A 14,571-nucleotide genomic window follows, 5' to 3' on the forward strand; every position below is an offset into this window, starting at 1 on the left:
TTCTTACCTAGAAAAAAGACAGCTACATCTAGGTCTTAGTAATTTAATAAAAAGATAATATTTAAAAAGAAATCTTCAATGCAACCTGGGCGGGGGACCCCAAAACTTCTGTTGGCGCTGAAAATAATCTACATAATAATCATCCATAAGTAGGTTCATTACTCTTATTAACAGACTTTCACTATTAGTACTGGAAACTGCTATTATACAGTACAGTCGGAAATTCTATTTTAGTGAGATGTTTTTCTTTCCTTTTTAAAAACAGTTATCAGGAAAACTCCAAATTTTCTTTTGAAAATAAGCTTTTAAGTAGCAAATCTTGGGAAAACAATGTTTCCAAATTAATGCTAAAATTTTGAAAGTTTCTTCAAAGAGTCTTGGCAAGTGCAGTTAATTTGATCTTACGTACTAACAAAGATTCAAATTTTAAGGTTTTCTGAAGAAGATAACCTTATCTATTGTGGGTTGATTACCTTAAGATTCCACAGTGTTCAAAAGAGTACTGCCAAAAAAATGTGTGTCTAATAAAAGACATCAGTCCCAAGTCTCAGATGCAATACACAGAAAAGAAGTTAATCTAGACTTTATTTCTACAGTTAAAGGGAATTAAGTGTAATTTGTAGCAGTTCCTTTATAGCTATTCAGTAATTTCTGAGCTCTGAACAATTAACTGTAAAGATGATATTTTGTTATTTTGGCTAATTCCTATAGTTAAAAAAGATAGATCTGGGCTAAATAAAGAAAAGTATCTTAACAGTGAAACTTATTCAGAGATGGAGTAAGCTATCTAGAGGCCTCTAGAATTGAACTGTCCAAGCGTAAGTTAGGATGAACTGCCAAGAGAGAAGGATTCAAGCTTTAGGTGGAAGATCATACATTAAGGTTCCTTCCAACCCTAATGATTCTGATAAAACACACAGAGACAATCCAAATCAAAATAAAAACTATTCAAAAGCAGCTAGCTAGCTCTCAAAATACAAAGTCTGCCTAAGTGTCAAAAGGTTTAAATGCTTTCCCAATAACCTTAAAGAACTGGTAAACTTTCTCTTATATAAACAATTTAAATTATTCCTCTTTAAGTGTCAAAATGATGTTCCCTTACTTGGAAAAACAAAACAAAAACATCAAAAAAATTTTTTTTACCTTATTAAAGTAGTCCAGCAGGACCGGCCATCTAAGCAACGTAAGTAACAACTTATGGTTGTTTTCTTAAACTGTTTAATATCTTCTAATTCTTCTTCTCTCATATCTGGCCTCTGAGCTATGAACAGTTGCATCAGGTTAAATAGTTCTTCTACTGCCTGAAAAGGGTAAAAAGCATAGTGATGACCTTTTAGCCCTATACCATTTTATAGTATCTGTTTCTCATTTGTAAGTGTTGTGCTCATTTAGCTAGCTCTTAAAATTATACAAATTAACTTAAATTGCAGTGGCATTCATAAACAATTAAAAAATCAGCAATGGATTCTATTTTAAAATTTTAATATATTACTTACTAGAAGAAAATTACCTTAAAATAGAATTTCAAGATTAAAACCTATAAGTAAATACAGTTCAACTATAGTCCTAAAACTATTTAAATTACTAGTTTTGTAATGTCAAATATATGTTCCAGAGACGCAATGCCAATCTTTTGTCTCTTTTAAATGAGAAATTATTACTTTGTCACAAAGATTTCACACACCTCAATTACACCTGAATACCGTTTTTTAGAAACTCTTTGTGGCAATATTTAGAGTGATCTTTCCAGACTGACAGATGATCCAGTTCAAGCCACCTGATGATGAACCACTTTTGGTACTTATTATACTCACTTTCTTTATTATAGGCATTCTAACTTTCTTGACAAAAAATTAGATTATTCTTTCTGGGTAAGAAAAACAATTCACTATATTATGTCTAAAGGACAGTTAAGTTCCTTTATTCCTTCAACAGGAAAAAAGTACAGCACCCAATTCAAGGATACTAATATTTAAAATACCATTTACTACAGTCATGTGATTGAGCTTTTAAGTAAATCTTGAATGTCTTGAAAAAGTTCCTTCCTTCTACACTCCCATCACCTCCCATTTAGCAAAGTATTTCTCCTATTAGCAGTTTATGGTCTTTGGGTTGACAACCGCTTGAAAAAGGGTTCTGCACTCTGCTTCCAACCTCCTTCCCAGATTTATACCCTCTTGGTGTAAATTTGAGTTTACAACAAAGAGTAAGAAGCAATGATGGAAAGAAATATCCAAGAATGACAGCCTAACATGAAGAGAGGAAACTTTAATATAAAACCTATAGTCTGCAAAGAAAAACGAATCAGACTTAGATGGTATATATTTGTATTCTGACAGGCCCACCTCTTAACCATTTCATTCACTTGAATGTAGTGTGAACAAGTGAAAAGGATTCCCTGGTGGCTCAGATGATAACGAATCTGCCTGCAATGCAGGAGACCTGGGTTTGATCCCTGGATCGGGAAGATCCCCTGGAGAAGGGAATGGCAATCCACTCTAGTATTCTTGCCTGGACAATTATCCATGAGGTTGCAAAGAGCCAGACACAACTGAGCAACCCAGCAAGCAAACATGAACAAAGAAACCAAAAAACAAAAAACCCTAGGGAACATTCTCAGCTAAGAAAATATTGTCTAGCTCACAGTTTAGCAAAGCATGTACATCTTGATAATAAATATCTAAATAGTGAATACTCACTTCCTTAAAACTATACCACAAAGCTGAATTTTCTGATTAGGTATATATGAAAAACTCATTAACAAAACCACAAATTAACATAGATAAGTTCCATTAGAGATAAAATTTCAATAATCAAACTAAAAAAATTATCTACACACTTATCAGTTTTTCCCCCACTTATCAATTTTATAACATTTTACAAATATAGTCAAGAAAACAAATACACCTATAAGAACAGTTAATTAGACTATACTCCCATATTTTGTCACTACACCCCACAAGGGGAAAAACAGGCATTTCCAATTAATTTGAGAATACAGATACAAGAGTTATCATTTTACTCACTCCAGGGTATTGGCTGGCATGTGGTGTAAGATTCTTAAAGGCCCACTGAATGTTCTGGTGAGAAGCCAGTTGTCGTGTAAATGCAGGAGACTGCTCACAGCAGAGCCTCAGAATGCCATAGTAGGCAGGCAGCATCCCACGGTTAAAAAGCACCACATCCTGATCATCATGGTCAGCAAGGATGTAATTGAAGGCAATGTTCTTGGTTACCACTGGGTTCTGAACAATAAGGCGGATATTCTCTGGACAGTCAGCACACACATTGTACCAAAACGAAAGCAAAGCCTGTTTATTGTGATTTGTAGCTATTGCTGGCTCAGAAAGTTTAGGCTGGAAAAGGTTCCACAAATCCATGAAATATGTGGAAAACATCAGCTTCTCAGTTTTGGAAATTAAACAGTAAGTCATAAAGCTAAAATAGGGCACTAGCTTTGTAGTGCCATGAACAGCAGCATCAACATAAAGTTTGGCTCTTGAGAGCAAACCAAGGAGCACGTTGTAGACCTGATGTAGGACTACTGTTGTGTCTGGACTGAGTGGAAGGTCACGGGTTGGGATGTGCAAAGACCTTGTTGACCGGAACATCTGGCGGAATGAATTGCTTGGTATAAGGGACACCAGAAGATAAGCTGCAGCTATAAAATGTAAAACAAAACTGTCAGATGTTTATAAGATATGAAATAGACTGAAGAGCAGTCATTAAACACAAAGCCACTCTTCCCTGTAAAAATCAAAATGAATAAAAATTAAAGAGACATGAACATCTCTTTTAATATCTTTCTGCTCTACCACTCGTACCAGAGAAAGATCCCAAGGAATGACAAAAACAGACGCCTTCCATTCTGTCACTATTATTTTTAAGTGGTGACAACAATTGCAGTAACTACTAGAAAGTTTTAAACCTCTTCTGTTCAGCTTTCCCAAGATACAGAATTTTCCCATTTGTTTTTATCATTTTATTTCTTCTCAGGGAGTAACATGGTTTAACAGGAAGAACACAGCATTTGGGGCCAGAAGACCTACGCTGTCTGACAGGGTCAAATATTTAATTTAAGGCCTTAGTTTTCTTCCTCCTTATCAATTATTACAAAATAATATTATTTTGTAGATAATGGTAAACTTACATTATAAAAATAGAATGAGATTTATCTAAAAGAATTTTGTAGTATAAATTATATATACATATGCCAATTAGAGAACACCAACTTCGGAAAATCTTTAGAAGTCTTCTAGGCTAACCCTGCGTGCAAAGAAAGAATCCCTACCTTCAACATATATCTGAAAAATGTTGTTAAGCCTATGGTATAATTCTGAGAGGATGACTCATTAGTTGAGTCCATCTGTAAAAGGAGTTAGTATGAGCTAGGCACTTTACAAATATTATCTCATTTAATCTGCACAATCATTCTCGACGTAAGTGATGATACATTGGAAAATTTGAATCTTGGAGAAGCAAAGATCAAGATCACACAGATAAAAAGAGGGGGACCCAGATTTTGACCTTGAGAAACGATGATGATGATGACAATGATAATGGTAACAAAAACAAGAACTGCTAAAATTTATCAAATTCTTAAATTTAACAACACAGCTTTATGTACTTGGTATTACTTTTATTATCTCCACTTTTACTCAGACTTAAAATATTAAGACAACCCCATTTTACACAGTTATGGCAGAAATGGAATTCAAACACTGATTGTCAGACTCATGAGTTAATCTTGTTACCAATATTCAATACAGAGCCTTCTCAAGGCATCTAATGGCTTAGCACAGCCCTTTGCAATACACCTACTAATTCTGTCTCCCACTATTCTACCTATAATTTGATAACTTCATTTGTACTGCCAAAGCAAATGATGTTAGGGTTTCTAAATTAACTGTAAACTCTTTTACAGATTTACTTCAAATTAGACTTTACTTTTGCGCAACACTCCATTTTCTATATATTTATCAACTAACTATACACTGCTCTGGTTAGTCTGTTTCAGTTAGGCTCAATTTGGTATGTGTTTCAAATATAAAAACTTGGCATGTAGGTGTCATCTTGAATAATTTTGTATAAAACTGCAATTGAGAAAAAAATTTTTGATTAAAGAAATTATTCAGTTTAAGTTAAATACTTTTAACCCAATATTTTATTGTGAAAAAAATCCCAAATACCCTGAAAGGTTGAAAACACTCTACCAAATAATGGCCCATGGACCCACCACATAAAGTCTATAATTAACATTTTGTTTTGCTTTATCAGATACTTAACCATCTACTTAGTTCTATAAAAGTTCCGTGCTTTTAAACAAAAAGGTAAGTTCTGCTAGGGAGAAGAACACAACTTTTAAATTATATCTATCTTTGAGAACAAACATGAAGGTCAATGTGAAAGAAAAGACCATCTTTCTAAAAACTGCCTTGCTAGAATATAATTTAAGAATTCCCAGTTCTAGAGAACTTAGAATAAAACTTCCATTTCTACAAGGTAACTCAACTATTCTAGGCCATCTATCATGTCACCATTTTTCTTTTCTCTAAACATTTTAAACAGTTATTCTTTACAATTTTGCAGGATTTAAAAGTATTTCTCTGTAGCTTTTCTTCTACACGTTACCCTAATTCTTACTGAGTTATATTACTCTATTTAAATATTTGGCTCCTATGTTCAAACATTCAAAAGCATGCTTTCATATTTCTACAGTCTTCATTATTTTAATTTTTAAATGATGCATAACTATTTCCTATCTAAACATCTAGTTTTAATTTTTCACAATTATAACTAATGCTATTGGACATTCATATATTGGATGACTTACTTATACTAGAATCCCTGAAATGGTATTACGGAGTTGAAAAAGGGAAAAAAAAAAATTTAAGGATCTTGGTACATACTGCTAAACTGCATTTTATAAGGATAATATTAACTTACAAAGTCACTTCAATGTATGAGATGCTTTCTTCAGCACCATTATGTATGTTAGGTGTACTAGCTAAAAAGCTTTCCTTCTCTTTTTTTTTTGGGGGGGGGGGGGCGGAAGGAGGAAAGGTGGTTCAACATAGGTTTTTAATTGTCTTATGGTCTGGAGTCAGGACATAAATACCAACCAGCATATGTGTCCGCTCTTACAAATATCCCATTACTGTGGTGTTGCCTAAACTGATAAGAAGAAAAGCCTACGAGCAGAGCACCACTGCCAATCCATGTGTACCCATGACTGACACATGTTCTCCCACTTCTACTGTGACATTATTACTACAGTACACTTGTAGTGTACCAACACTGACACATTACTTTTAACTCAGTTCCACACTTTAGATTTTAATAGTTTTGTCGTAATGTTCTTCTGCTTCTAGGATCTCATTTAGGATACACCAGATTCAGATGTCATGTCTCTTTAACCTCCTCTTGACTGTGACACTTTGTCGGACTTTCTTTTGAAGACCATAGTAGTTTTGAGTAGTGGTCCAGTATTTTTGTAGAATGTCCCTCAAATGAGTTTATGTGATGTAGAGTAGACTAAGGTTATAGGATTTGGGGAGGAAGACCACATAATGAAGTGCCCCTTGTATCACATTATACCAAGGGCACATGCTATCAGTATGACTTATTAGTGATACTTTTAACATTAATTACCTGCCAGAGTTAATGTTTGTCAAGTTTTTTCACTTTAAAAGTTATTTTCTCTATCCGTAATACTCTGTTCTTTGAAAGCAAGACACTAAAGCTGATACTCAAAGGGTATGAAATTACACTCCACCTTTGGAGGGGAAAGATATACAAAAATGATTTGGAATTCTTGTGTATGGGGGATGCGCCTCCTCATTTATTTGTTTATTCAATCATTCATTTGTATTAGCATGGACTCATGGACATTTATACTTTGGATTATGATTCAGTGCTATGTTAACTGTTTTTCGACCCAATGTGTTCCAGGTTTGGAGACTGGGAGATCATCAGGTTGGTTCTATGTCCCTTCAACATATCCTTATCATTGTTTCTGGAGCATTTCATTACTTTCTGGTTCTACAAGATGCTCCAGGCTCATCTTGTTTATTCCCTGCCCCAGGCCTATAATCAGCCATTTCTCCCAGGAACTGTGATTCATTTTACTAGAAATGTTATTCAAAAACATGGATCTGGGTATTCGATGTGCTTGCTGCTTTCAGAGTGTCACTCATTGTTTGCGCTCTCAATAGAAAACTAGGAAATACAATTTTAATGACTAAATTGAATGATTAAAGAATTTTTAAGAATGAACCACTTTGATTTTTATTTAATACTATCAAAAGAAAACACTGTGTGTATTTATGAGCAGTTTCCTATTCTGTGAAATATCTATTTTTGCTATTTGTCCATCTGTCTTCCAAGATCTTTGCTTATTCCCTTCTGGCCTGGATACAATAAAGATAGTCATCATTTAACTCCCATAACTTTAGAGAATATTTTCTCTCAGCCTGTACTGTTTTTATTGCTACTTTTACCCTTAGCCTTCTCAAGTTATTTTTAAGACAAGATCTCTTCACTAATGCTGATCATGCTTTTGTGACTCTACCAAAAAAGGAAACAAAAATGATGGTGGTGGTGATGTCACCCAAGAAAGACAGTTTCCTATACTTGAAAAAAAAAAAAAATTACAGATATTTGTAAAATACTGTCATAGGTTTTCAAATACTAATAAAACTTTGGCCTTTAAAACAGTATTTCAAAAATAAACAAGAGTATCTCTAAGAGTCTTTTTGCATTATATACAATGAGCATACTATAATCACCTTAAAAACAAAACTTGGAACAACAAACGGTTTGTTAAATTCTGAATATTTGACTTACAAGTCCTGACTCTAGGATAATTGTGAGCCAAAAGAAACCGCTCAACCCAGTTTTCCATATTCTGTAGAACCCAGCTGTGTGCCAGTTTGTTTCGGGGTGTCTGCACTGCCAACCAATCTAGACACTGAGAAGGATTGTATTCAATCACCTACAAGTAAAATGACAAGAACAGAATGTAAGTCTAAGTGCGTGAGCAGTTACTCTTTCAAACTGACTTTTGGTATATACATTAGACACTTGAAAGCTAAAACAGTTTCCTGAAAACTAGAACCTGAAAGAAGTTTCACACCCATGTTTTTTTCTCCCATTTTTAAAGCAATTTATTTTTATTAACAGGAATATGTTCAAAAAGTTTTTCTCAATAGTTTACAAAATCAAATTATATTAACCAAGGATTCTAGCAAAGGACCAATAAGAGAAACCCAATGACTTTTAGGTCTTAAGTTTACAAACTTATTTAAAACTGTTTTCAGGGCTTTCTTGGTGGTACAGTGGACGGGAATCCGCCGGATAGTGCAGATGACACAGGTTCAATCCCTGGTCCAGGAAGATCACACATGCCACAGAGCAATTAAGCCTTTGCAGCACAACTACTGACACTTTGTGCTCTAGAGCCTGGGAGCTGCAACTGCTGAGCTCACATGCTGCAACTACCGAAGTCCAGATGTTCTAGAGTCTATGCTCAGCAACAAGAGAAGCCACCGCAGTGAGAAGCCCTCACATCACAACTAGAGAGTAGCCCCTGCTTGCCACAACTAGAGAAAAGCCTGTGCAGCAACAAGAACCCAGCATAGATAAAAACAAATAAACAAAATTAAAATTTTTTAAAGTATACATTAAAGTGCTTTAATTCCTTGAAGTTTCCATCTTTACTTTTCTTATTGTTTGACCAATCTGCTACTATAATTGAGAATGAAAACTAGCTCAGTATACTGCTGGAAAGATTTTCTTCATGGAAATCTAGAGGTTGGAAAATTATGGATTGCAGGACAAATTCTGTGGTTTGCTTGTTTTTGAGTTTGTATTGGAACATAGCCATGCCCACTCATTTATATTTTGTCTATGGCTGATTTTATGGTAAAACAGCAGTTGAGTGGTTGACAGAGACCATATGGCCCACAAAACCTAAAATATTTACTATCTGGCCTATCAAGAGAAAAAGTCCACCAAGCCCCTAGACCAGCGAGAGGGCATTTCCAACACTCAGTAAGAAATTCTGTAACCTCAGCAGTAATTCTAGAAGAAAGGTAGTGTTTGGTGCTTTCTCTGTATTTTCTATCAACTACTGAAAGCAGCTAGTTTTTATTTCTAGGGCTTCTACCACTTCATGGAATCTTTGAGAGCAGGGGAATGGGAATGAGAACCTCATATGGACTAAAGGTTGTTTATGATTCTACAAGAAAGTCTTTAAACATCTGAGACACTAACTAGCCAGAAACTCTTCTTCCTTTAGATCTTCTGACTAAAAGCCATCTTTTCTTCTCTTGACCTGTGACTTACTAAAACCATTTTGAGTTACCCAAGCAAGAAGAAACTAGTACTTAAAATGGCAGCGATTGTATTAGAAAAATAAATACTAGAACATCTACAAGACTTACCTCCCATATCCTCTGCAGAATGTAAGATGCAAAGGGAGGCATTCCTGGAGGTCCACCGGCAAACTCCATTAGCATAGTCAACAATTTAAAGAAAGGATTGGCTGCCTATAAGACACATACATGACTGCGTATTTAGAGCTGGTGAATCACTTACTTTTGCTAGAAAACAAATATAACTCTTCTACAGATCACATTTAAATCTGCTGTATTAGGTTAGAGAGATTAGTACTCATACATATGAACCTGAACTATCATAAATCAGCAGGATGAGCTCAGGATACAGGGTCAATTGTGCAGCAGCCACATGTAACAGAAAATATAGTTTTCTGGATGTCAATTTAGGGGGAAAAAAAACTCTAGTTAATGAGACAGCCATGTTTATAGAAAAGTTTAGATTAAAAGTTTCCTGTAGCAACTTTTGCTTGCTGAGGTAGAATTCATATTAATATTTGAAATGTATTCTCAAAATAGCTATAACATTTTCATTTTTAAAAAGATACATATTTATCCACCTAAGCAGAATTTTAGTTAGTTCACTTTCTTCCAAGGTACAATATGACATATGCTTCAAACCAAACAACTTTAAAGCTTAGTACCTAGGTGACACACTGATATGTTCAAATTATATGTTAATTTAACTGGGAAAATGACATTTGTGATAAGACATGAAGAGGTAATTCAATTTATTCAAGTTTTAAAATAGGTTACTATATTATGGGGGAAGCCTTGACAAACTTTTCCTCAAGAACAGTTAGAAAGGTTCATCTGAAAGCATGGTCAGTGCTCACAGTAATTTGAAAAACATGAATTAACAAATGTCTACATACCTCAGGAGTCAATTTTGCTATTGATGTGAAAAGCATAGATACAATCTAAAACAAAAAAAAAAGTGGGGGGAGGAGAATTTCAGAATATTCTTCCAAAAATTACCAAAAAACTTTTGACTGTTTCTCAGTACTTACATGTTCTGCAAGTCGATTATTGTATCGACAAAGGCTGAAAATCAGATTACAAGTTTGTCTTATATTGATGCCATCACGAATATGTTGAAACAAGAAGGGAAATCCCTGTCAAAAGCAAAAGTTGTTCATTTAAGAATTGTTTTGTTATTTTTGGGATTATCAAGTGGTCTAAATATTAAGAAGGTATTACCTTTCCTCCTGTTAATGCCGCCATGTCAGTCTGTGACAGTGTCAAATGCCTGAAAGAAAACATTAGTGGAAATAAGTTTTTCTTTCCTCTATACTAATTTAGAGCCATTTGAGTCATGATACATAACAACATTGTTGATTCAGTTACAAGTATACCAAGACACCATCATAAAATGATTTTTAAACTTTCTGTTAGACTTGTTCATTAGACACCTTTTGGACAATTTTTTAAAATTCCAAGATTTATATATAGAAGTCCAAATCTACTTTATTTCCATTTAATTAACTCAATATGTTCATGCACTAAGATGGATTTAATTTAGAGAGCTTTTCTGACACGAGGACCTTTAAAACAAAGCAAACTTTGAAGAAATAAAGAATTTCACTTTCAAGTTTAAAATTACTGCATATTTCTTCAACTTAGTAAATAAAATTTCAAACACATGCAAAAATAGTGTAAGCATCCCAACAGTCAAATTACCAACTCATGGTCAGTGTTGTTTCATTCGTACCTAGTACTTAATCAATTTGAACTATTCTGAAACAACTCAGATATTGTATCACTGAGCCCATAAATCAATATATATCTCAAACATAAACTTCAGAAATGTAACACTACCATTATTCACACCTAAATTAAAATTCCTTATTATCATACAAGATCCAGTCAATGTACAATTTCCTCAAGTTTCTTAAAAAAAAAAAAAGTTATAATCTGTTTGAATCAGGATCCAAATAAAGTCCTCTGTTGCCATTGGTTGAAATGTCTTTTAAATCTCTTTTAGACAACTGGTTTCCCCTCCGATTTTGTTTTTATCTTGCAATTTAATCTGCTGAAGAGTAGGTGGTTTGTCGTGTAGAATTTCCCACATTTCCATCTTGCTGATTATATCCTCACTGTGTTGTTTTAACATATTCCTCTGTCCCCATATTTCCTGTAAACTGGTAGTTAAACCCAGAAACTTGATCAGATCTAGTTTTGACTTTTTAATTAAGAATACCTTGTAAGCGGTGGTATGAACTTTCATCACAAGGCACAATGAAAAGTTGTCCCTCTTTTTCTAATGTTTTCAGCCCACAATGATCAATTTCTAGATCCATTATTTCATTTGGGATACAAAATACTAGTATCCCAATTCCAGCACTACTTGCTCATTTATTAGCTCAAATACCTCTATGACGACGAGCATGTCTGATTTACAATCTGGTTGCCATGAAGTATAATTCTTGCAGGTAAGATAAACACTTGATACTGTTCCTTTATTAATATGCTTTCAAAATTATCATTTGGTTTCTTAATATACTCCGAAGGTTGCCAATGATTTTTAAAATTTTGTTTTTAGGTATCATTATGAACTCATGGATGTAAACATCCATGACATGTTTTAGTCCACTTGCAGTTACTTCTTGTTATTATTGATGTTCAAGTTGTCCAGTCTGTGACCAAAGATACCTCAAGTTGACTCTTGAGACGTTTTAACATGACCCCAGCAGTCTTTGATAGCCTCCCTGCTTTTCAAAATGACAAAATGTTCAAGGCTTCCCATTCATTTCTTGCCCAAAACCTGGAACTGGCCATTTTCCTAAGGGACCTTCATTTTTTTCAGTGGTAAATAATATCTAGATGCCAGTGGCACTCATTGATTTTGGGTTGGACAGAGTTTCTAGCCATTTTCAGAAAATGGGAGATACATAATACATTTTTTGTTTGCTTAAGACAAAATATACCATGAACTGTACTGATACTGCCAAATTCAAATTTAGTGTTGAAGAAGTCAAATAAACATTCTACAATTTTATATTGATATTTCTCCTCTTTTCTTTTTCTGAAAATCTTGGTTTCTAATGATGTTAACAATTATCTATTTACTTTATTCGATAACATAGTTTCAGAACAATAATTCTAGTTATATTAATACTAACAATATAATTAGCAAAACACTTTTAAGATAATTTTACAATTTTTCTTTGTCTTTCAGGTACATACCACTAAAAATTACAGTTAAATCAATGTGTTCTAAAGTCACTTTAATTAATTCTTCTCCAATGTTTATGTCACCAACTCAATATACAGTTAGTTTCATTTATTTCAGTCTGCTTTTGATTTTTAGGGACTGCATTTTATTAAGTTTGTAATCATATAAAACATTCACATGATTCCAAAAATAAATCTAAAAAACAAAACAATGTACTACATTCAAAGAAGTCAAACTTCCATTCCTGTCCCCTCCAGTCTGTTTTCTCCTCCCCACAACCACTGGAAACTTGTTTTTAAAGTGTATTTTTAAAAACTTAGTCTTCAATTAAAAAAAAAACAACAAAAAAAAACCTCAATTCTTGTCATTTGCAGTACTTATGTTCTATACGGAGATGCAAACACTGAATTAGTGAACACCAAATCACTGCTTATAGGGAAAACACACAGTTTGTTCCTGTGAACCTCAGGGTCATAACATTTTCATTGATAAATCAATATGTTACCTTGTGTCATATGTGTGCTTCTGTTTCAAGACACCTGATTTAATGTTGACCATTAGCACATTCTTGAACTTTGGAACAAACTAGATAGCACTTGGCACTATGTTTGGGACCATTTTTAAACAGCCAATGACCAAATAAAGAGCATAAATGTGAAAAATGTGGCACATACTGCAAAAAAGTTTGTTTACAATATGAGAACTGAAACAAGAAGGCATAGTGTCACGACATCTGACCTCAGCTGGGGAAGTGTGTTGTCACATCAACTCCAAATTTTTGGTACATTCTGTAATCCACAAATGAATATAAAAGCTTCACAAGTATTGATTTGAGGATTACAAATAAATTTTAGTTAAGTAGGCAAATTTGCAAATTGGAGATCCATGTATAATGAGGCTTGGTTGTGCATGCACACACGCACAAACAAATGCACACGCGCACACAGAAACGAACGTGCACGCACGCGCGTGCGCACGCACACACACACACTTTCACTCATTTTGTCTCTCTCAGCCTCCCCTGTCTTAAAAAGTATCATACTGTAGGGGATTTTTTGGCAGTCCAATGGTTAGGACTCGGGGATCCTGCAAGCCAAACCATGCGGCCCCAAAAAAAAAAGAAAATAGTATTCTATAGATACTTTTGTCCACCTTCATTTTTTTCACCTTAGTAATATCTATCCTGAAGATCTCTTCATGGTAATATACAGATTCCATATTCTTCTTTTTTCTGCAATGGAGTACTCTTATAGAGGGAATGCTGTTTCTTCAACTAGTCCCATCTTTGTGGACATTTTCAGTCTTTTGCTGTTTATAAACATTGCTTCAATAAATATACATCTTTCTGTATTTTGGGAACAGAATCCCAGAAGTGGGGTTGCTAGGTTAAAAGATGAATGCACATATAATTTTGCTAGATATTTTACTGTATATTTCTTCAATGTATATTTCTAACATGACTCAGAGGCAAAGTAAAAGTTTGGTACAAAGGACTGAAATACTTATGCTACAAGAGTTGATGAATCATGTTATTATTTAAAAAGAATTAAGTAACAAAGCCACTGAATTAAGAATGATAAAACAATTATGTAAAAAGAATAAAACCAAACATGCTTTAAGCATTTTGAATGTTGAAACATTTCACCTTTCTGAGCGAGACTGTTCAACCAAAAGAGCAACTAAAGCTATCATTTTTTCAAGGGCAGCTGGCCTGTATTTCTCTTCTGCCAGAGACAGTATATCTTCCTCCTCCTCCTCCTCTTCTCCTTCTTCCTCTGACAACACTTCAACTTGAGGCTAGAACATAAACACAATTCATTTTTAATATATTCGTTTTTTAACATTAGGTTGACAGCAAATAGCTTGATTATTTTATACAACAATGCAGGGTAGACAGTGGCAGGAACATGCATCATGAAAAATAACATTCAAAGGCCTAACTCTAACTTTAAAAATCTAAATGACACTCAGGACAATTTTAGATTTAACAGGCAGAGCTGT

General features: G+C 34.1%; 1 protein-coding gene across 5 annotated transcripts in view; it reads right to left on the reverse strand.

Annotated features, from left to right (window-relative positions):
- USP34 (ubiquitin specific peptidase 34) overlaps positions 1-14,571 on the reverse strand; it is a 240,901-nt gene that overhangs the window by 18,950 nt on the left and 207,380 nt on the right. For all 5 annotated transcript variants that reach the window (XR_009739441.1, XM_061432737.1, XM_061432739.1 and 2 more), the window contains 8 exons: positions 14,216-14,367; positions 10,596-10,644; positions 10,406-10,510; positions 10,271-10,315; positions 9,444-9,548; positions 7,846-7,993; positions 3,027-3,661; positions 1,144-1,301 (listed from right to left, as the gene is read on the reverse strand). Coding sequence is in view for 4 of the 5 variants with exons in the window: in XM_061432737.1 (XP_061288721.1) it covers positions 1,144-1,301; positions 3,027-3,661; positions 7,846-7,993; positions 9,444-9,548; positions 10,271-10,315; positions 10,406-10,510; positions 10,596-10,644; positions 14,216-14,367 (1,397 nt within the window). In the remaining variant the exon portion in view is untranslated. The remainder of the gene's footprint in view (positions 1-1,143; positions 1,302-3,026; positions 3,662-7,845; positions 7,994-9,443; positions 9,549-10,270; positions 10,316-10,405; positions 10,511-10,595; positions 10,645-14,215; positions 14,368-14,571) is intronic.

Source organism: Bos javanicus, chromosome 11 (assembly GCF_032452875.1).
Source record: "Bos javanicus breed banteng chromosome 11, ARS-OSU_banteng_1.0, whole genome shotgun sequence".
In the NCBI taxonomy this organism is placed as follows: Eukaryota; Metazoa; Chordata; class Mammalia; order Artiodactyla; family Bovidae; genus Bos; species Bos javanicus.